We start from the raw sequence: 22,247 nt of genomic DNA on the forward strand, positions 1-22,247 counted from the left end.
AGTTCTCTGAGAAGTAAAGACAACCAGATCTGTCAAGATATTATCATTCAACAGATCAATCAGCATCTACACCATACACTCGAATCAAACGATCAAACTTGGAGCCACAAGCTAATTTATAACATTAGACAGCCTTTTCTCTTTTGTAGGTTCTTCAATTAACAAAGATCATACATAGCCCTAAAGTATTTTTTTTTTTTAAAAACAAATTCACTTTGAATTTCAAATTTCCGGAAATACACCTGATCTACAGAAAATAACACAGATAACAAAAGAATAACGTCACAGGATGTCTTGCATTTCTAGCTTTCATTTTAACTCTGTTGAGGCTGTCCATAATTAGTCAACCTTATATTACTATCCCCTTTTTTCACTTTTGCAACACAATTATTAGGTAATCATAATAAGAAGAACTTACATTAAGCTTCACCTCAAAGCATAAAATTTTAGGCCTTTTTTTTTATTTTTTTTGGGAGGGGGGCATGTAGGGATCATTTAAGTATTACAAATAAGTATTTGAAGGATGAAAAAATGCACACATATGGATACAGATGACTCATGATTAGAGGAACAGAGGGGCAATGCATGGTTAATTGCCTGGCGCAATATTGTGGAGAATTGGCGCATAAGCTCTTGCATCCTTTTTGCAGCAGCAGTTTCTCTCTGTGTTGCATCTTGCTGCTGCTTCTTGATGCTTGGATTCAGTTTCTCCTTGTCCTTATCCTTCACAATTGAACTACTTCTAGAACTGTTTGGCAGCTTTTTGTTCGAGGACAAGTAGAACTGAGCCACCTCCCTCACTCTGTGCTCAAGCTGCAAATAGAATTATAAGAGCAATCAACTAATGATTGTCGAGGAGGAAAAGACGAAGAAAAAAAGGACTCAGGTTTTTTTTTGGGGGGGGGGGGTGGAGGGTAATGCTGAAACTACTGCCAAACTGAAAATGGATGTACAGTTAGAGCGTTCATTCCACAAATGAAGAACAATTAGCATCATGGGTCAATTCACCAGTAATCTTCAACCAAAAAGAAACATAGAAGCCTTAACGTCAGACTTATGTAAATAATAACAAAGCTCTTTTAGAAAGTTTTGGTACTAGAAAAGGATGCTTTGGCCAAAGGTGGTGCTTCTAAAGTATGGTCTAGATTTGAGTGGAGTTGACAGCCCTTCTGGAACTGCAGTATGGATAAGAACCCTGTGTCAGAGTTCATGTAGTAAGTATATTATGGGTACTTGGCTATATTTTGTTATAAGTCAAATGTATTTTTTTCCTCTTTTACCACCCTGGGTGCTCTTATGTTAGTGTGTGTCTGGGGTGTTGGGGGGTATTGATGTAATTCTACATAACATTATAAAGTTAGTCAATATAGGGGAGAGAAACGATTTCTCTCCCCAAGCATTCCACACACTCTACTTGCTCTCTTCTTCTTCTTCACTCCTCTCCCCTTCTCTCCTCTTATTATCTTTTATTACTTTGAAGTTAGTAGAGCTGGTTTGAGTGTCGACCAACAACTTGTCTGTCCTCTGTCCATTGTGCCTCTTTTTTTGGAACCCTATAAGAATAAAGGGCTCCAACGGAGGCTACACCATGTAAGAAAATTTGTTTAAGCAGTTCAACCATCAATTAGAAGACAAATTGTGAAGATTTGAAGCTATAGAGTTAGCTTTATGATCAAGAAATCCAAAACAGGGGCACCGACACTTCATGATTCTGATCTTGGTTTTCTCCGAAATCAGGTTTTCTCTTCTCCGTGATTCTGTTCTTTTTCTTTTTTTTAGTGTCCAGTCGGTTGTTCCAAGCTGGAGCCTTTGATATTTAACTCCAACTTGAGAGGGAATATTAAATACTCTATCATGAGGGAGAGTCTTTAGTTAGTAGTTACAGTTTATGTTAAGTTATTTTAGTCATTGTTATTTACTTATTTACTTAGTCTTTGGCCGTAATTGTAATTTAACTTTTAGTACAGTAAAGGACGTTGGCCACGATAGAGATAATTTCTGAATCCTATCATGGCACCAGGATCTCACCACTTCTTCTCCATCATTATCTCTCTCTTCTATTTCCTTCGTTCTTCTCTTTTTCTTATTCATAGGTCCTAGTTTTTAAGATCAAGTTTTGCCACTACGAATACAATAAACAGTTATTTTTCAATTTTGTTAAATATGGTAAATCTTGGATTACTAATGATAGTAAGATAGGATCTGTGCTTTGTTAGGTTCCAACCTTTTTCTTTGGGAGACATTCAACTCCTCAGCCTTTTTTTATTATTTTTACGAGTGTCATTCCTTCTTCCACCGAAAACACTCAACCTGTTAATTCAGTCAGGATAATAATTACAGAAAATGGTTCAGCAAATGAAAGTACATTATTTGTGTCTTCATTGATAACGGTAACTCTTAAGATTTAAAGGCATAGATTAGTTCATTAAACTCAATGAAGCCTTTAAACAGATTACTAGTGCTCACCTACATGTTTCCTATGTGCCATTTTGCTTTGTTTAGGGCCATTTCCTCCATTGATCATAAGCACTCGTGCCGTTTTTCCTCACCACATCGACCAAAGTCAATCCATAAGGCTCCTTATTTTAGTTGAGGGGAGGGGGGAGGGGTTGCAACCATATGTTCATTATTTATTTATTTATCGTTAATTAGATCAGTTTTCTTCAATTTTAGGAGTTAGGAACTGATTTAATTTTTGAAGATGCAATCAAACTTAAAAAGAAAAACGTAGCATATAGCACCAACTGATTTCTCTTTCCTGTCAAAAACTTACATCATCAACTTTTCCAATCATTTCATCAACATGGTGCCTTAACCATTCCACTTCTCCAGGATCATCTCCATCATTTCTGATTCCCAAATTTCCAGTCTCCATCAGAGTCCCATCCACTGGAGCTCCATCCATAATTGATACATTGAATGGTTCCATCTGTCACATGGAGAAATATCAGAAGCCCCCTCAAACAGATAACATTTTTTTATAAAGTTCAACAAGAATTTATTGGGAAAAATGCCACTTCACAACTTGAAGGGGAGAGAGAGGGGGGGAAGGGAGGTACACTTACATGATCAGGATTCTATAGAATCAGGAATGAAAGATCTTCAACAAACCACAAAACAAAGCCCATGGTGAACAATCATCAGCACACCCTGTGCGCTTGAACAAAATGTAACAAATTAAAAGGAAAAAACAAAAAAAAACAAAAAACTTCTATCCTTAACGGTAAACTTTGAGGATGGAACCCTAACCACAGGCCACCATTATTTGTGGGCGGATGGGAGTGAGACATAGGGAGAGATAGAGTGCTTACTAGTATCTCTAGCTTTGTTGCAGCATCCCTGGTCGACCACCGGAGAAGGAGGCGTTAAATACTTGAAGGAGAGCTAGGACATGAACACCAATCACTAAGAAAGTATGTAATGGAGAAATAGCAGCTATAAATCTAAGAGAATGATAATGATGAGGATAATAGCTTCAAGAACGAGTCTCGAAGCTTCATTGCGCTGAGCATTTCATCATCAGTGCCCAACTCACACAATCAGCTTATATATAGAGATGGTAATGTAAATGGGTCGTATACTCGTATCACGTATGTCGCCTAACAGCCTTGAGCTTCGAATTCGCCTTTGCCGCTTGCAGGTGGTAGTCTCGTTCCACCGCCGTGGCCTCTAGGCTTTCAAGGGAATCAGCAGTTGAAGCAACTTTTGAGTTTTGACAGAAACAATCGCCTTCGTCTTGAAATGGTCCCAATCGTATCTACTATCTACTAATACCAATTAACGGCACGGCTAAACCTAAGTCCAGGTTCAACCGGGTCAACAAGAGTTCCGTGGGGTATATTCGAACGTAAAAATGGCAGGTGTTGGATGTTCACCCATTTAACTAGGTGACCGTCCAAACAGTGCATTCTCACATACATGGCAGTATTGGTTGTCACTGTCCCCTAAGCTGTCTCTTTGGGTATTCAATTCCTTACCCCAGTCCATCCATACTCCTGTAAAATCAGTGTTTTTAAGGGTTTAGAATCTCTCCAGGGCAGAGGTGAATCAATAGGGATAAATTAGACACAAAATAAGAGAGAGAAGGTGAGACCCCCTATTAATCTATCTAATCATCAATTACCCAACTGCCAGTGGAATGAAGCAACCAAGATGCATGATCAGATAGCTACTTTCATTATCCATTGCAGTTATTTTAGCTTACTCATCCTATTGCTCACGGGCTACACTTCTCCTCTTGATTACTTGTTATTTCCATAATCAACTGTCTTAGAGATTGGCTATTGACATAACGACCAATGAATCAATTAAACAAACAGCAATTAGGGCTAAAAAATGCAAAATCAAATCAATAATGGAATTTTAACCATTAGTTGCCTATAATGACTATTGAGGAAAGTGATGATAGAAGATATGCATGGTAAGGCTCAATTCCCGTATAACCATAGATAGAGTTTTGTGAATGACAGGGACTCGGATAGTCAATCCCCATGCAGGGATGTTCCAGTGATGCATCTTTAAATACAAACCTCTTACCACCCTTCTATTTATTTTTCTTTCTTTTATTGTTTTTTTTTTTTTTTTTTGTTTTCATATTGGATCCATATAATCCACCCATTTGGTTGGGATAATGTTATGCTTATTATTGTTGTTATTGAAATGTACCCAAAAGATGACTTGGGGGGTGGGGTGGGGGTGGGTGGGGGGTGGGGTGGGGGGGGGGAATAAATGAGAGAGAGTGAGAGAGATTATTTAGAATAGAAATTATGAGTTCCAAATTTTGAACGAAATTGAAATACAAAACCAACCAAAAAGACTACATCCGACGGAAGCATCGACTGTGCGTTCGAACCACATCATTCCGGTTGGTTCACTTATCTGCGTCCCGGTTTGCTACATTCACCCCCTATTTTCAACTCTGATGCGTCGGTTTCTTGAGCAGGGGGAAAACTCGAACGGTATATATATAGTACGCGGAGGCTCTTGCGAAGATCACATCGTTTAGTTTGGTACTCTCGGCTTAATCAGAAAATGAACGTAAGTTTTGTTCTCTGAAGTCTGAACTCCAATTTCTCCTGTTCTATATTTCTTTACCCATCATCCTCTCGTTGATAGTTTTGCCGTTTTTGTCGTTATTGAAGTTAACATTGTCGTCGGTTTTGCAGTCGATTGATTCAACTCACGCACACCAACATTTAGCGAGTTCTGAATTCGGATCTGAAAGAACACTGTAAGTTATCTTTAAGAAACTTTTCTAGGGTTCATGGAATGTAATGGGTTGTGATTCAACCAGAACTCTGAAACACATGGTTGGAGTTGTAATGTAAATATTTAGGGTTATTGGCCGTTTTTAGTTTATTTGTAGTTCCGTAGTTTAATGTTAGTAGATATTTTTTTCAAGGTTATCACTGAGTTTAGCTTCAATACAGAAATCCATATGTCACCGGTACGTCAGTTGTAGCTATCAAATACAAAGATGGAATTCTCATGGCTGCTGATATGGGAGGTTAATTACTGAACCTACCTTCATACCTGTAGGCAGTATCTCTGTTATTTCATTTTCATCCTTCTAATTTGATGTTGTCATGGTAACAATGGTAGACTGGTTTGGATGATTCCAAGTTAGCTCTATAGAGATTACTCCCGTATTTGTTCTTATCAAGTTAATTTTAATACAAAAAGGATTTGCTGTTTCCTTACCTATGAATGTGTAATTTAGCTGTTGTAATCGCATTGACGTGGCAAAGTTTGCATAAGAAGATATATCGAATTAAAATATATGCATCATTTCTTTGTCTTATGTCTTCCTGTGGTCGTTTTTTCTTCTGATGATGATCTGGATATATTTGAGAATTTCATTCTGCAACTGTTTTCCCACGTTAGTACTTTCTGTCTGATTGCTGAATTGATTTAATGTTTCTATTGATTTAGTGTTGCTGATATTTATGTCTTGTAATCAGAATCGATTGGCCATTATATTTTTGTTTTCTGAGTTTTAATCTGAGTTGTTAATTTACCGTTGTACCACTCTCTTAGTACCACCAGGATTGCTTCGTAACTCCAAATCCAACCCTTGGATAGACTTGATATTTTCAGCGAGTGTTCTATACCCCGAAAACAGAACTCGATCCGAGTTTTGAGTTCATCTGACTACCCGATTTCGATTTATGCTACTTCTCCCTAATCTGGACTTTTATTCTCTAAGAAAAGTTTCTGTTTTGCTACCGGTTTAATTGAAGATTACAGTATCACATTAGCAATGTATCTCCCAATTAACTTAATTACGTTATTATTAGTTATTGCTATTGCTATCAAGTAAATTATCCATTGCTTTGCTCTGAAATCCATCTGGTTATTTTATTTTATATTGTTTTTGTTTTTGTTTTTATGTTTTCTATATGTCAAGATCAAGATCTGCTTTGTGTGAACCATTCTTATCACACAAGGTGGTTGTGGGTAATTATGAAACATAAAATGGAACCACATTACAACTTCGTGATACATTTCCCTTGGCATCCTCTTCATTATATACATTGCTTATCTCGGAATCATCATTGGTTCAAAATTTTGGCTTTTGTTAGGATTCATGTCCTTAATTCTCGTAGAGTTACATGTAATTAAATTATTTAGGGTCTGTTAGAATTCATGTCCATGTTACTGTTGGAACATTCCATAATTGTCTTTACAATTAACTTGTGCATATTTCTAAGAAAATTATTATCGCTCGGTTGACAGGTTCCTATGGATACACTTTGCGTTACAAGAGTGTGGAGCGATTAAAACCAATTGGAAAACATTCCCTTTTTGGTGCAAGTGGAGAAATAAGCGATTTCCAGGAGATTTTACGTTATCTCGATGAACTTATGTAAGCTTTTATCCATTTAGAAAGAAAGTTTTCTATGAAGGTATCAAATTTGTTAAAAACACAACCATCTTTTGTGTGCATATGCTGAACCTAACTGAAGTGAATGGGTGCACGTAGAACATGATCCTGTATGGTCCTCCACCTTTTGGTTTTAGTTGGTCCTGTGTCGTGTGTTTGACACTGGAAGAGTGCTTGACATTTTTTGAGGTTGGATCTTTGCAGTTTACATGACAATATGTGGGATGATGGGAACTCTTTGGGGCCCAAAGAGGTTCACAACTATTTAACCCGGATGATGTATAATCGACGCAACAAATTCAATCCTCTGTGGAACTCACTTGTTCTTGGTGGAGTGAAAAATGGACAGAAGTATCTTGGAATGGTACTGCCAGTATTGCACGGCAATTTCTTTTATCTGTAATTTCTGTTATTTAAGTTAGTTGAACCTTTTTCTTTTGTCTTATTTATTGTGGATTCCGTTGTGCAGGTCAGTATGATTGGTGTTCATTTTGAGGACAATCATATAGCCACTGGATTTGGGAATCACCTTGCACGACCAATCCTTCGTGAGGAGTGGCATGAGAACATCAGTTTTGAAGATGGTGTTAAGCTACTGGAGAAATGCATGCGTGTACTTTTATACCGTGATGTGTCAGCTGTCAACAAACTTCAGGTCCAGTTCTTCCCTGACTTTCATGACATTCTTGGTACTCCTTAGTATAAAAATGTAAATTTCACTTGTCCATTGGTATTATTTCATTAAAAAGAAAATGAAAGTCTCATTTACTTGAGAAAAGGCTTAGTTGAGGTGGTGTTGCGAAAAAAAAAAAAATTAAAAGAAGGTGTGTTATTTCATTTCAACAATTTTCGAAAGTGAAATATTTCACCACATTTCAATATTTCAGTCAAAATTTTGAACTATGAAATCATCCACCGACAACCTTAAAAACACAAACTTGTGGTAAAGCATGGAAGGCTCACGCTTTGCCCTAGTGGAAACAGCCATTCAGTCAACTTTGCATGGTGACCTGGTAAGTTGATGCCATGTTACAAATGGTGGTTTGACTCAAAATTATGGACAATGAACTCTCAGCCCCTCAAATTCCAGGCCTCCGAACCCCCCCCCCCTTTTTTTTTTTAAATGAATGCCAACCCCTCCTTCTTTCCCAACATTGTCTACTTTGCATTGTGGCCCGGTAATCTTTCTATGTTCTAATATATTGGTTCCTTTGAAAATGCAGATTGCGAAGATCACAGAAGCAGGGGCAGTCATTTATCAGCCTTACTCATTGAAGACTTTCTGGGGATTCTCTGCTTTTGAGAATCCAACAAAGGGTGCTGAAGGATCATGGTAGCCAGCTTCTAGTATTATTTCCTGACATTTTTGATTCCCCGATGCATATTGCAGACCCAGTTAAACATGTGTTGAAGACTTTCTGGGGATTCTCTTATTGTCTTCTTGTGTTTCGTTCATGATAGTTTGTGGTTCCATTCGGATGGTCTGGGGTGTTTTGAGTGCAAATCTTAATTTGGGCTCGGCCTGCCAATATAGAGCCTCCGTAGCAGCTTACCTGACACGCAGATCCAGTGTTCAGGTAGGCTCCTCCCCTGTGCCTGCTGAGTTTACACCACAAGCTTTGCCATGTAACAAACGCAGTTGGTTGTTACTCCAGGTTGTTTGTGCCTTTGTGGTGTCCCAGACGATTAAAGGTCAGTTCCTGCCTTTCATATCCATGCCCTCATGCTTGTATCTCATATCACTGTAAAAACACTGAAGATGGAAAAAAGGAGGGATAATGCGAAAAATTTACCTTTTTAAAGATCAAGCATAAACAATTTCTGCATTTTTATTTAAGCATTGCAACCATTCATGTGACTTTGTTAATTGACCTTTTATTGGTTGGGGACAAAATGGCTTTTAGTCATTGGCGCTATATCGACCATGTTGTAGTTTGATTAGTGCCCAAACTTTTTGGACATTACCATATAGTGTCAAGAAAGACCTGATCAAAACTTATCTTGTCTCGACAAGTTACATATATATTGAAAACATTAGGATAAGTTCACGGTCCTAAGTTCGATTCTCTATTTGTGCATTTACGATTTAAGTGGAGACCGTGGTGGTGGGTTGTTGAGTTAGTCTCCTCAAAAATTAATTGAGATGCGTATAAGTTGGTCCGGACACTTTGGTTAACAAAAGAAGAAGAAAAAAAAAAGATTATTAAAAATAAGAGAATCTACAAAACATATGCTTATGAGCATCTTTTTTCTATATGGCATGTCAAATGAGGCTGGAATTTCATGGACAGGTAAACATCGTGGTTCTCTATTAACATGCCAAGTTTAAGTTCAAACTAAGTAGTTCCTGTCTCCTTGGCCGCTAAAATAGTACTATTCGATAGTCCATGAAGGGGTTCTCATGACCTATTGGTTGATGATGGGGTTCTACTTGGCTCCTCTTTTCCCAAATGTTTAGGGATAGAAATCTTGACTCCCCCATCCACTGAATAATTGTAGATTGACTCATCTTGTCGGAATAGATCGGCGGTCGGTCAACTACTTCTGTAGGCAGCCTATCAAATCAGATCACGTATTTTATGATATGTCGTTCCATCATGTACATGTATTCGGTCTGAAATTTGGATGTTCCTGAAATATTTACTTATTTCTTTTGTTTCGTAAATTGTTTAAATTGTTTAGTGTATAGAGTTGTATCGTCAAATATTTACCAATAGGAAAAAAAGGTTGTGTCGTTAAATATCAAGCTTGTGCCAAACTCACCTAAAGTTGTAATCAAGACAGGTTCATCAGGACAATCCGTTTTGACATTAGGGCAGTCGACCAATTCTGTACAAGGCAAGCATTAGCAATCTCATTCCTTGTTTTCTACACGGCTTCAAAATTCTGTCATCCGTCTTTAGGTTCTCCTTGGTTCGATCTTGATTTCATATTAATTTCTCATTACAAATCAAAGAATGGGTTTATGATTAAGAAATCGAAATTGTTTGGTTGCACAAAATAAATCAAACCTCCCCGAAATGTTATCACGATTCACGATTCGGGCTTTCGTCGAGATAGTTTGAGGTCCATTGTGTTGTGTGCGATGCAGATCGAGATCGGAGGAGGGATATCGTGTAAGATCCTTTTGACGGAGTCGCAACGGCTTTGGTGCTAGAAACGCCTGGAATACATCAATTCTCTCGGTCTGTTACTTTCCGATACTCTTTCTTGAAAATTGCTGTTCTGCTCAAAGCACTAAGGGAAGTGGAATGGTGCAGGGTTCGGGCTGCACCGACGAACCCTTGAGTTAGAAGAAATTAGAAAGGACCAATCCAAGGCTCTCTCGGGAGAGGAAAGAAGAAAAAGAGACAAAAGCCAAAGACTCGAATAAGCGTTCACCAGTCACAAGACTCACAACACATCCTTCGAAGGTCCAATCCAAACCTCTCTCTCATGCTTTCACCGAAGAAGACAGTGGCTCAAAGATCTAAATCTTATATGGAGCTTCGTTCTGGATAGCCCAACAGATCGAATTGTGGATCCTTCAGCCTCTCTCGAAGGGAACCCTCTTCTTCCATCTCTTCCTCACCATAGACCGCAGTTTCAAGGCCGACTCTGATTGTTCACAGTGGAACATCACCACCTTCTCAGCATAACTGGTTCATCATCTCTCTTCTTCATGACATTCCCATTCTTCGCTCTCGTCCTCTTCGACACTCTTTGATAAAGTTCCGTTTATGTTGTTTATGTGTTTTTTTTGTTTCCAAACACGGATAAACAAACTAAAAAGTGATTGATAAAAGGCTCGTTTGATAATGTTTCAAGAAATATCTAGAACAGGTAAAAACGAAAAAAAAAACGTTTGATATAATTGTTTTTGTTTTACTTGTTTTCAGAAATAGAAATTAAAAATTCTACTTACTTATGATACAAGAAACGACCCAGACGAAACAATCAATTTCGTTGTTTGTGGAAATGACTCATGACCATTATTTCTCTAGTTACTATCGACTTCTAGAAACATGATTTATCAAACACTTTAAATTCCATTTATGTTTCTATAAACAAAAATTTATGTTTCTGTCGTTTCTTGAAACATAAATGACATAAACGTTATCAAATGGGCCCAAAGTTGTTCAGTTTAACATGTTTCTAGAAACATAAATCAAAATTTATGCCTATTTACAATTCTATAAACGACTTTGACGAAACAAGTTTCGTCGTTCTTAGAAAATAATTTGAGAGGAAAAAAAAAAAGTTGTTATGCCCAATAAATCTCCCAACTATTTAAGCATAAAAAGAGGTAGGGGTGTCAACGGTCCGGGTCGGTGCGGTTTCGGTCCGGTTCCACCGGTTTCGGTGTGAGTTTGGAAGTGACCGAAACCGACCCAATAAGGATTTATCGGTTTCGGTCCGGTGTCGGTTTCGGTGCGGTTTGGGTTCGGGTTAGTACCGGTTTGGATTTATTAGGTTCATTTCGGTTTGGATCGGTTTTTTAAACCGGTATGGAGCCATTAGGAAACAACCAAATGATGAATTGTTGAACTTCGATTTCTTAAATCGATTTGTAACCGGGTTGGTTTTGATTTTTGGTCTAGTTTGAATTCGATTTTCCATACAAATGTATATAAAACTATTCAAATTTTAATTTTTTTAATGAATTTTGGAGTGTTTCGGTTTCTTACCGGTTTGGTTTCGGTTTCGGTCCGGGTTTTGAGCCGGTTTCGGTTTGGTTTCGGGTTCATCCGGTTTTCGGTGCGGTTCGGTTTGGTTTTGGGGTTACAATACTTGAAACCGAACCGAACCAATAAGGCTTCGGTTCGGTTCGGTCCGGGTTGTTATCGGTTCGGTCCGGCCGGTTTTACCGGTTCGGTTTAGGAATTGACACCCCTAATGAACAGTTATGGGTAAAACTTAATGTTGGACAGACTGGCTTTTATAGGGTGAAGTATGATGATGTCCTTGCAGCTCGACTAAGGAGAGCCATAGAGGCTAATCTTTTATCCTCAACAGATAGATTTGGTGAGTAACATACTAATATGTACATACCCTTGTGAATATTTTATAGCAAGAGATAGGTCTGACCTCATGCTGTTCTCATGTTAGGCATTTTGGATGATTCATATGCTCTTTTCGAGGTTTCTGAGCTGTCACTATCGTCGTTGCTTTCCTTGATGGACGTATACAGAAAAGAGAGTGATTATATTGTATTATCAAGGCTAATTGATGTAATGTCTCTTCCATGTCCTGTTAAGAAATTCAAAACATTCATAAAAATAAAATATGACCTATGCTTTTTATTTTCTTCCACCAGATAAGTTATAACATTGTGAAGATTTCAAGCGAGGCCATCCCAGATTCATTGAATGAGTTGAAACAATTTTTCACCAAACTCTTTGCAAAGTATGCATAACCATTTTCCTGTTCTATCGACAGTTCATTTATTATTCTATTTTCATGTAAATTTTTTTTCTTATCATCCTTGTATTATTATTTTATTTTGTCTCACTATTTCTAATGATGGTGAATGATAAAAATCTCTCTCTCTGTTATCCCACACATGCATGTTTTTAAGTTTGTTTGCATATGGACAGCTGAAGCTCTGAACACCTACTTTCTGATCTTATCTACACTTGTAACTTTCATAAGGAAGTGCTTAGAATGCATTGAAATTCTAGTAAATATGATTGAAATTTTAGAGTCTATTCATTATTCAGGTTAAATCTTGTTGCACTTCATAAGCTTGTGCCATAACAAAAAATTCTTGATGTCATTTACTCTTACTTCTTTTTTCTATTGCTGTCATGTCCAGTAAATTGGGCTGGGAAACTATATCTGGTGAGAGCCACTTGAATGCTATAATGAGGGGGGAGGTCTTGACCGCATTGGTAGTCTTTGGCCATATTATGACTCAAAAGGAAGCACTCAGGCGTTTCCATATATTCTTGGGTGATAGAAACACCCCACTTCTTCCTGCTGACATGAGGAGGGTACTACTGACTACATATCCAGATCATGCCTTCATTCCTCTTATTATCTTCCTTACTGATCTGTGAAACTTAAAATGTTCATAAGGTTGCGTATGTTGCTGTAATGCAAAATGTTAGCGCAAAAAATAGAACTGGGTTTCAATCCATTCTAAATGTATATAGAGAGGCTGATGCAGTGGAAGAGAAGGCTCGAGTCCTGCGTAAGTGGTAGACATGCATAAATCATGTTATACGCATCCTCAATTGTTTGTAATAAAAAATTTCTACTTCTATGTTTTGTAGGTATACTGGCATCTTGTTCAGACTCAGATATTGTTCTAGAAGTTCTGAACTTTTTGTTGTCTGATGAGGTGGTACACTTCACTGATCAGATCTTGTTCTCTTAACTGCTTGAAAGTTTGGTTGTTGTTCTGATTTCTGATTTCCAATCAATATAATTTCAGGTTAGAGATCAAGATATAATATATGGACTTTCAGGAATAAGCGCAGAAGGCCGTGAGATAGCATGGAGATGGTTAAAGGTAGCTTTTTCTCAGGCTATTAGCACAAATTTATAACTTAGCATCGAGTTAGTTGTATGTGACTTGCACTGTTTGGCTACCAGCCATCATGTTCTGTATATCTTAATGCACACCCTAATAGCATAAAATTTCTTCGAAGCTCCGAAATTTGTCTTTTCTTAGTAATTTTTTCTTGCATATGAAGTTTTAAACTATCACTCTATCACTAAGGGTTTGGGGGTGGGGGGAGAAAAGCAATCCAGTGGCATCTAATTCAACAAATATTGCAGGGGACGGACCGTTTATTGGTATCACTTTAGAAATTTGTGGTAGCATCATAGGAACTTTCTAGTAGCACTATAGGAAGTTAGGAACTTTCTTTCCACTGTTTAATTATCTATTCCCATTGACTGAAGCTTAAAACTTTCTTGTCTTGTCATTGGGTTCTGAGTTTTCTCCTCTCTCACCCCCCCCACCCATCACCTTTTTTTTTTTTTTTTTTGATGAATGCAGGATAATTGGGACCTAATTGCAGACAGATGGGGCTCTGGGGGCCTGCTCACCCAGTTCATAAGAGAGATTGTAACACCTGTAAGTTTTGAAACTCTGTTGGAAACCAATAATACATAATAAAATCTCTAGTATTAGATTATGATGTAAGGTTTTCGTAGCAGAAAATTGTTCATGTCTTTGTTTTTATGATACCTGTCGTGGTTATGTTGAAGTAAACCATATAATATTTGGCTGACTCAAAAGTATTTATCTTATTTCGCAGTTTTGTAGCTGGGAGAAGGCAGATGAAATAGAAGCATTTTTTGCAACCCGTGTCACTCATGGAATTGCCAGGACTTTGAAGCAAAGTATAGAACAGGTCCGGATCAAGGCCAGGTTGGTTCAAAATGCCCAGAATGAGCAATCAGTCGGCGAGCTGATCAGACAGTTGGCATTCAGGGAATAGTTGTTACAGCTGTAGAAGCTAGGCTGTTGAATTTATCGGAGTTCCCAACTCTGGCAACTTCCTCTCGTTATTCACTATTACTGGTTGGAATCATACTATGCAATAATCTTTCACTATGTAATTCTCGAATTCAAGGGTATGAGAAATTTAGCTAGATATTTTGTATATCAGGAGCAATATTGGAAAAGTTAGGAGAAATATCAAGCTAGCCACTAATTGTTGAAGTGCCTTTAGATTTCTACTGTAGTATACTTCTGAAACCTATAATGTTGGTGGTAACACAACTATGTTTCAAAACCATGTGTTTGGAAGGATACAGAATAGCCCAAAAGACAGACTAACATCTCTAATTGAAATATGGATTAGACAATCTCTAATTTAGATCCAAAAGACTGAGAGCCCAGAAGAAACTGTTCTTGGAAAGCATTCAAATTACTATTGAGGAAGAAGGCTGTGGATGGGTTTTAGGCAGTGGACAAAACTGTAACACTTGAACTGATAATTGGATCATACTTTCTTCCTTTGTTTCCAGTCATGCACTGGATACATGCAGTTGGCTCAATTGATAGTAATCATAAAATCATTATTCATCCACCTTGTACTTCTCAGGTGCCTGAATGATAAAGATCCCAGCCTCTCCCCTGGCTGTGTATAGGCTATGTCATAGTAGTACGCTCTTCTCTTTTATGTGTGTGGCGGTCTATGTACATGTGTCGTAAAAATTTTCCTGAAACACTATCTTAGCCAACCAATAGAAGTGGTGGGAGTCTTTCTTTTTACCTCCTTTTCTCCCCCTATCTGGTTTTCTTTCTTTCACCTAAAATAGTGAGAGTTATGAGTACTCCCCTTTCTTTTGTATATATCTCCGTTTACTTCTTGGCATTATTAGAAGAAAAGGTAGGCATGCACCGCAAAGTACACGCCTCTCACAATCTCTCTTTTTTCTCCTCATTTAATGATATAGGATCTCTATATGCCAAACAACACACATTGAAACTCCTCTCCCGCTCCCTGCTATTGGCTAAGGGTATATGATGCTAATATAATGAAATTTTCTATAAAAACACAAACAAACAAATTTTCATTTGATGGCTTATCCTGCCACTTGCCAGATTTAATTGTGGATAAACATTACTATTTGCAGTTTCTTCCTTCAATGCTTTCTCAATGTTTTTGTCTATTCAGTGTGTTGGGTTAGGAACCTAAGCAGGGTGAGAGCCCTTTGGATGCAATGTTTGAGAGGGGAGGTTTTGATTAAACTTGCTCTATTTGGACATGATGCAACACAAAAGAAAGGAATTAGAGTTTTCATGCATTCTCAGAGGATAGAAATACTCTCTTCCTCCCTCCTAACAGGTTGATAATAAACTCTTAATCTTTCATTGGGCTGCTGTATCTTTCTTATTGTGCTGTTTTAATCATTTCTTGTTAAAACATTTTTGCAGGCAACATATTTTTCTGTGATACAGAATCTCTCAACACAACAAATAGATCAGGCTATGAATCTCTTCTATGAGTCTATAGAGAGACTGATCTTAGCCAGGAGAAAGGGTGCATTCGAAGTAATTTCAGTTCATATTGGGTAGTAATTGAGATTCTTTTAGTTGTTCCCATCTTGTGATGATCTTTTTCCCCGTGTTTCGTTGCTTCTCTTGCATTTTTTTTTTTCAGATTCTGGAATTTTTCTAGAAGTGCTAAACTTTCTGTTTGTCCTCTGAGGTATTGTGGTTTCGAAGCTTTTCCCTGAGTAATATAAACATGAATTTCTTTGATCTTCTAGAACTCAACCAATAAGAAGTCAATATGCTATTTTTGGATTTGCAGAAAGGAGGGGTTTGAAACAGCATGGCAATGGCCTAAAGTACATATTTGGAAACATTTCATTTCCTATGTTGAATTTACCCACAAGATACTTGGTAATTCATGAACATAATTACCCATTAGTAGATGAAGCCTAGAGAAGAATTTTACTGGTTCAGATTTAGACCTTATCCATGATCTACACATTTCCTTTTTTTTTTTGGCAATGAAGTAGTTTTAAAAATTGTTGTCACAATCTCCTGTGAATGAAAATGCAGGATCAATTGTGAGGACTTTGAAGCAAAGCCTTAAGAGGAGTCACATCAATGCAAAGTGGGTTCAAAGCATTAGGAAATACAGCTCCCTGGCAGAACTACTCAAGGACTTGGCATCCAGGAATCAATGGAGAACTTTTTTGGTTTGTGTCACCATTTGGAATTGACTGAAGAAGGGCTGGAGCAACTACTGTAAACTTGAGAGGTAAACTCTGAATAAGACCAGTGTGGGTATGGAATTATTGGATTTTCTAGTGTTGAGGTTGAGTTTCTACACTGGCTTCTAGGACAATGCAACAGAGGTAGGATGGCCTGTTGGACTTGTTCTGTTATGCCTTAACCCAAAATTAAACTGAACGAGAGCTTCACTGCCTATTTGAGACAGAGACGTGGGAGTTACGAAATCTCCATTGGTATGGTCCATGCTGTGTCTTGAGTCAAAATCTTAACTCTTAAGTCTTCACAACTCTGTCAGACTTGGATACCCATCCTATCAGCAAGGTTCCAAAAAACCAAAATCGGACCAGTAGAATCGGCCACAACCGATCCGATTATTCCTGAGTGTACAAGTTTTCTAAAGGGATTATAATTGTCCACTTGGGAAGGTTTTAGAATCCGGGAGGAATTTAAAGGGATTGTGTGAATGAGATCTCTGTAGATTTTTTTATTGCTCTTTGTCTTATTCAGTTAAAGGATGAAAAATGATTTTTAAAATTATTTGAAACTTATTTTTCATCATGTTATTTTTAATAATAATTATCATTGTTTTATACGTTTCTCGAATACACATTCAAATACACACGTAAAATGAAAAACAATATGTTAAATATTTGAAGGCATAAAGATAAGGTTACATATATTTATTTTCTTTGCTAGAAATAAGGTTACAATTATTTGACAGCTTATAGGGTGTCAAATGTCAAGAAGAAAATCTCAAATTTAAATGAAGATAAATGGTCTTATCCTATGACTAAGAGAGTCGAGTTTCTTTAATTTTTACAATTTAAAAAATGTTTTTCAAAATAATTTGAAAATTACTTAATATTATGTCATTATCAAGTGTCATCTTTTTTTTTTATTATTATTTTTTTATATATTTTATACATTCAATATTTTTAGTTGAAAGAAGGCAAGTTCAAGAGCTACTATTGTTCTCATAAAATAAAATAAAAAGAGCTGATGTTGTTGTTGAAAGAAGAATTATAATCTATTTGAAAGGATAAAAAAATAAGGTTACCACAAGAGTTATATATATTATATATAGTGCTATCTAAATTCCTTCCCCCCCATTAAAAAAAAAAAAAATGACACTTCCATACAAGAATTTAAATCGTGGTATCGGTGTCGATTATTACTATATTGATACTAATACAAATCGATTGACACATGTTGTATAAGACATCTTTGCCCTCAAATTTTATTATTATTATTATTTTTTTTTGAAAAGGACACTTTTTAAGCAATTTGCCCTCAGTGCGAACCAATACAATGCTACCATATCAATCAAAGGTATCAGGTAGCAACGATATTGATACATATTAGCTTATATGACCATTATGATACCAATACCTTGAATCTTGCTTCTATACGTTTATTTAGCCTTAACGTTTTTTATTCCCACAAGTTCTTTATGTTAAGTGTAAAAAAAAAAAAAAAAAAAAAAAGTTTTCAAATAATTTGAAAATGTATCATATAATAAAAAAACCTGTCATTATGTCATTATCAAAAACTCAACTCATAACACATCTTTGTAGGACATGTGAATTGATAGGATTCTCTAGGTGGGGCTGTGGGGGTGGGAAACAAAATATTTATCCTACTAAAATGAAAAAAAAAAGTTTTAAGACATAAAACCTTGTACTTGATTCTCATAAACGATCAATTGGATATATTTTATCTATAAAAAAAAGTGTAGATAAGTGGCGTGAGAAACTTACTAGACAGATTCATTAAATGCAATTATTGTTGTCTGGTGATTTGGTATTCAATTTTTTCTCACCTCTCACTATGACACTATTCATAAGGAAGTTGCTTTTGTGTCTATTTTTCTCCTCCTCCTATTTTCTCTATTTCCCATAAAATCCGACCCCACGTATATTTCCATTCTTTCCCACCAAATTCCACCCTACTAAAAATTACATATTTCATAATTTTTTTCTCTTCTCTTCCCTTTCCTTTCAACCTAACCAACATGTGGGACACTCCTCACAATTGTTCACCTCTTTTATTTGTTTTAAACAAACATGGCATAAGGCTATCAAAAGGCAAAAAAAAAAAAAAAAAAAAAAAAAGAAAAGTGAAATTAAATCAAAAGCTAAACTGATTTTTTTGTAGTTATTACCTAACATGAATGTTTCACCAAAAATAAAAATACCTAACATAAACTTAATGAACTCCAATACATTTTAAATATTGTTATTAAATCTTCTTATCTTTGTGATTAATTTTTAAATTTTTTACCAAAAATTAATCTTAAAAATAAAGATCCTAATTGATAAATTTAATTAATAAAATCTAGTTTTTTACTGGTACCAATTCTATGGTAACGTTTAGGTTGAAAATTCATTCCAAACCAATCACTCAAATGACTGTTACAATATTTGTTCACATTTATAGACCTCATAATCATAGCTCCCACCAAATCACCAACAATGTCACTTTTCAAATTCCATCCAACATTTTTGCAAAATAATAATAATAATAATAAAAAAAATAAATAAAAAGTCCATCCAAAATTCCTTCTTACCTAGGATGCACAAACAAGCTTATTATTATTATTATTATTATTTTTTTTTTTTGAGTAAACACACACAAGCTTATTAAAGGAATTGAAAAAAAAAAAAAACCCCTTCCCATGGGCTGTAAATGAGTAACAAAAATACATTATCAGAGCCCAACTGTACTGATATTTATATGTATCTATCTATATACTTCAATCTCTTTAACAAACAAATCCCTGTGTCTTTCTTTAAAAACAATTAATTAGAGACGAATACCCCTTGATTTTTTCACATATGACTTGGTACTGTGGCTGTGGTTGTGGTTGTGGTTGGTGTTGTGGTTGTGATTGGAGTTGGGCCTAGGCCCAGGCCCAGTCCCAGGCCCTGGGCTGCTTTTTTCTCTTTGATGGAATTAATCTTCTCAAGCTTCAGCCCCGCCCGGAATCTGGCAATGAAAGTGTCAGCCTTGGAGTTGACGTCTGGACTAGGACAGAACAATGCTCCGGTCCCATATCCACCGTCCATTATCGCCGTAGCAGTAGGTGTCGTGGTGGTCGTGGTTGTTGTTGCCGATGTTGATGTAGATGATAAAGACCCAGACACAGATTCAGGTTCTTCTGTTGGTGAAGCAACTGGAGAACTGCTACGCGAGCTGAGATTGCTTCGGATCCTAACGAAACCCCCACGAACTACGAATTTCAGCTCCGGTATTCGAAATGGTGGAGGCGGCGGTGGTGGTGGCATTGGAATCAATGGAGACTGTCCTCCGCTGCTCAAGTTCTCTTCACCCTCGTACAACATACTACTCGTCTTCGTCGGCAATGGAGGTTTCCTGCCGCTGGCCGCAGAGCTCGTTTTTATCTGTCGGGGAGGATCTGATGAGGGTTCTTCTGGCGGTGCTAATGGTGCCTCGGGCTTGGACTTCCGTTTGATTGAGCGTGACGACGCGGTAGGTCGTGGAGGTGGCGGAGGTGGTGGAGGTGGTGATGGATTTAACTGTGGAAGTGAGACTGAGTGGATTCTCTTGCTCTTTCTTGTTTTCTTGTAAGAGAATAGATTGTGAAATACCGAAGCAGGAGGTGGTGGTGGCGGCGGTGGCGGAGGCGATGGTGGTGGAGGTCCAATGGAAGAACCTCCTGAATGCAACAAAGAGGGATGGGACAGAAGGGTTGAGCTATCCTCATCATCCTTGCACTTCTGCTTCTTCTTCTTCTTCTTGCATTGATACAGTGAAGCCAGAGTGTTGGCTATTTCCTTGGCTCCACTCCCTCTCTTCTTGTCACTTCTCCCGCTCTTCTGTTCCGACCGATGATGCGACGCTAGTCTTGGTGGCGGAGGTGGGGGCGGCGGCGGTGGCGATGGAGGCGGCAAGGGTTGGATTCTCTTGATCTCCGACACTACTTCTATTGGGTTTTCTGTCTTTTCCTTACGTTCGACGCTATGAAATGTTCGGCTCCTTCTATGCTTGATCGCCGGCGGAGGATGCGGCGGCTGTGGTGGTGGCGGCGGTGGTGCTGGAGGCAGAGGTGGAGTGAGACATGGAGATGGAGGTGCTGGCGATGCAGGATTTGAACTCTCCGTAGGACGAAGCGCAAAAGTTTCCACTGGTATACTCCTGATCCCCAAATGCTCGCTCTCAGTCTGGCGTCCCCGTCGACGGAGAACAGATTCCGACGCCGCCCGATAAGTATTCAAATCGATGTCATTGTCGTCAAAGAAGCGCCATCTGTCTTCGTCGCTGGAAACCCATGAGAACTCTTGCCTGAGATCCGGGTACGAGCTACAGTTCCTCCTCAAACGTACCGCGTTCGTCGAAATCGAATCGGTCGAATCGGATGTAGCAGTCCCGACAGAACTGTAGATCCTTGGATCCGAAGAATATTCGAACCATTGACGTCTCGGAATTGTTGATTGAAGTGGGTTCTCTGAGACGGCTTCTGAGACGTGAGCAGCGACGCCATTAGCTTCACCGATGCCGGAGGAAGAGGAGCTATCCTCGTTTCTCCTATTGAGAAACCCACAAGCAATAGCGAAGAGAACAAGCAAGAGATTGACTGAATCCCAATTCCTCTTCACCGAATTGGGTCTGAAAGCCTGAGAAGCAAAGGAAAGAAGCGAAGGAATTACAAAAAAAAAGAGAAGGAATGCGACAATGGGCAGCAACACGATCAACAGAAGAGGATTGAGGAGGAGAGACGATGAACGACGATTGCGGTGACGATATAGATTGTTGCTGGTTTGTAGCCAAAAGGGTGTCGTCGGATCTCCATCTTCTTCCATGATTTGTGTGGGCTTAATTTTCAAAATCTCTGGTTCGATCTTCTCTTTCTTCTGTACTTTTGGTGAGATATAGATAAGAGAAAGAGAGAGTAGAGGAGAGGCCAAATGAGCTTTTTCAGGCTCCTTTCCTTCTCTGCTCAGCTCTTAGATTATGTTGCAAAGAATAATGTGTCGTATTTTGTGCATCTGCTTTCTTTATAAATACTTGAGGCTTGAGGGGTGGAATCGGCGGATCCGGCTAATCCGATCAGTCAATTGGTTGGTTTTTTATTCGGTTCAAATAGAATTTATATAAATTGAAAGAAAAATCAAAGCATTTTTTTTTAAATTTTTTTATTCAGTTTGAATTGGATTAGAACTCTCTATCTAATCTAAAAAAACATGGTATCTCAGGATTCCATTACTGCAAGGTCTGAGGACATGGTGTTAACGTACGATATTGAATCAGGTATTAGTCATCCTGAAAATCAAAATTTACGGTAAAGTATGGGAGCATGGTTTTAGTATATCATTCAATTGATACAGAAAATTGAATCACTAATGGAATTGGGTGAGAATCGGCCTCATCCGATTATAATTCAACCAGAATCGATTGATTCGATTCATTAGGAAACAAGGATTCAAGATCGGGGTTGACCGATTCGAACAATCCGATTCCGATTTATAAAAGCCCTAGTTAGGAGTGTGGTGACAATCATCGCGACAGCTTGATGAGAGGGGCCCAGGGCCCTTCCCATCCTTTATAATCAATATATTACCACGAAAAACACGTCTTTGAATTCTAGAAGTCCCTTTCTACCAAAAAAAAAAAAAAAGTCTAGAAGTCACGCTTTTCTTAGACAAAATTAGAGGGAAAAAA

General features: G+C 37.8%; 4 protein-coding genes and 2 long non-coding RNA genes across 10 annotated transcripts; 4 read left to right on the forward strand and 2 right to left on the reverse strand.

The window, feature by feature from the left end:
• Positions 1-390: 390 nt before the first annotated feature.
• Positions 391-3,749, reverse strand: LOC122065444 (transcription factor GTE6-like). 5 transcript variants are annotated; one of them, XM_042629262.1, is made up of 5 exons: positions 3,582-3,749; positions 3,312-3,384; positions 3,066-3,100; positions 2,774-2,929; positions 391-813 (listed from the first exon to the last, which is right to left on the reverse strand). In XM_042629262.1, exons 4-5 carry the CDS (start codon positions 2,927-2,929, stop codon positions 496-498), a joined length of 474 nt encoding a protein of 157 aa, XP_042485196.1. In that variant the 5' UTR covers positions 3,066-3,100; positions 3,312-3,384; positions 3,582-3,749; the 3' UTR covers positions 391-495. The 5 variants fall into 5 exon arrangements, with proteins under 5 accessions (XP_042485196.1, XP_042485195.1, XP_042485193.1 ...); XM_042629261.1 differs by having other exon boundaries at positions 3,066-3,150; XM_042629259.1 differs by having other exon boundaries at positions 3,312-3,749.
• Positions 3,750-4,930: 1,181 nt separating this feature from the next.
• LOC122065436 (proteasome subunit beta type-4-like) lies at positions 4,931-8,685 on the forward strand. The gene is made up of 7 exons (XM_042629253.1): positions 4,931-5,037; positions 5,166-5,230; positions 5,430-5,506; positions 6,736-6,865; positions 7,088-7,247; positions 7,353-7,538; positions 8,107-8,685. Exons 1-7 carry the CDS (start codon positions 5,032-5,034, stop codon positions 8,218-8,220), a joined length of 738 nt encoding a protein of 245 aa, XP_042485187.1. The 5' UTR covers positions 4,931-5,031; the 3' UTR covers positions 8,221-8,685.
• Positions 8,686-9,300: 615 nt separating this feature from the next.
• Positions 9,301-10,689, forward strand: LOC122065437. The gene is made up of 2 exons (XR_006136008.1): positions 9,301-10,068; positions 10,144-10,689. It is a non-coding gene; the product is annotated as an uncharacterized LOC122065437 (long non-coding RNA).
• Positions 10,690-10,985: 296 nt separating this feature from the next.
• On the forward strand, positions 10,986-14,537 carry LOC122065443 (aminopeptidase M1-like). Its single transcript, XM_042629257.1, has 10 exons — positions 10,986-10,996; positions 11,685-11,887; positions 11,972-12,093; positions 12,180-12,268; positions 12,678-12,855; positions 12,941-13,055; positions 13,138-13,205; positions 13,299-13,376; positions 13,869-13,946; positions 14,131-14,537. Exons 1-10 carry the CDS (start codon positions 10,986-10,988, stop codon positions 14,311-14,313), a joined length of 1,125 nt encoding a protein of 374 aa, XP_042485191.1. The 3' UTR covers positions 14,314-14,537.
• A 471-nt stretch (positions 14,538-15,008) lies between these two features.
• Positions 15,009-16,809, forward strand: LOC122065441. Its single transcript, XR_006136009.1, has 5 exons — positions 15,009-15,669; positions 15,759-15,875; positions 15,985-16,032; positions 16,138-16,229; positions 16,392-16,809. It is a non-coding gene; the product is annotated as an uncharacterized LOC122065441 (long non-coding RNA).
• Positions 16,810-19,140: 2,331 nt separating this feature from the next.
• On the reverse strand, positions 19,141-21,643 carry LOC122065438 (formin-like protein 5). Its single transcript, XM_042629254.1, has one exon. The coding sequence runs from the start codon at positions 21,386-21,388 to the stop codon at positions 19,397-19,399; it is 1,992 nt and encodes a 663-aa protein (XP_042485188.1). The 5' UTR covers positions 21,389-21,643; the 3' UTR covers positions 19,141-19,396.
• Between the last annotated feature and the right edge of the window lie 604 nt (positions 21,644-22,247).

The sequence above is a fragment of the Macadamia integrifolia genome, unplaced genomic scaffold (assembly GCF_013358625.1).
Source record: "Macadamia integrifolia cultivar HAES 741 unplaced genomic scaffold, SCU_Mint_v3 scaffold2018, whole genome shotgun sequence".
Lineage (NCBI taxonomy): Eukaryota > Viridiplantae > Streptophyta > Magnoliopsida > Proteales > Proteaceae > Macadamia > Macadamia integrifolia.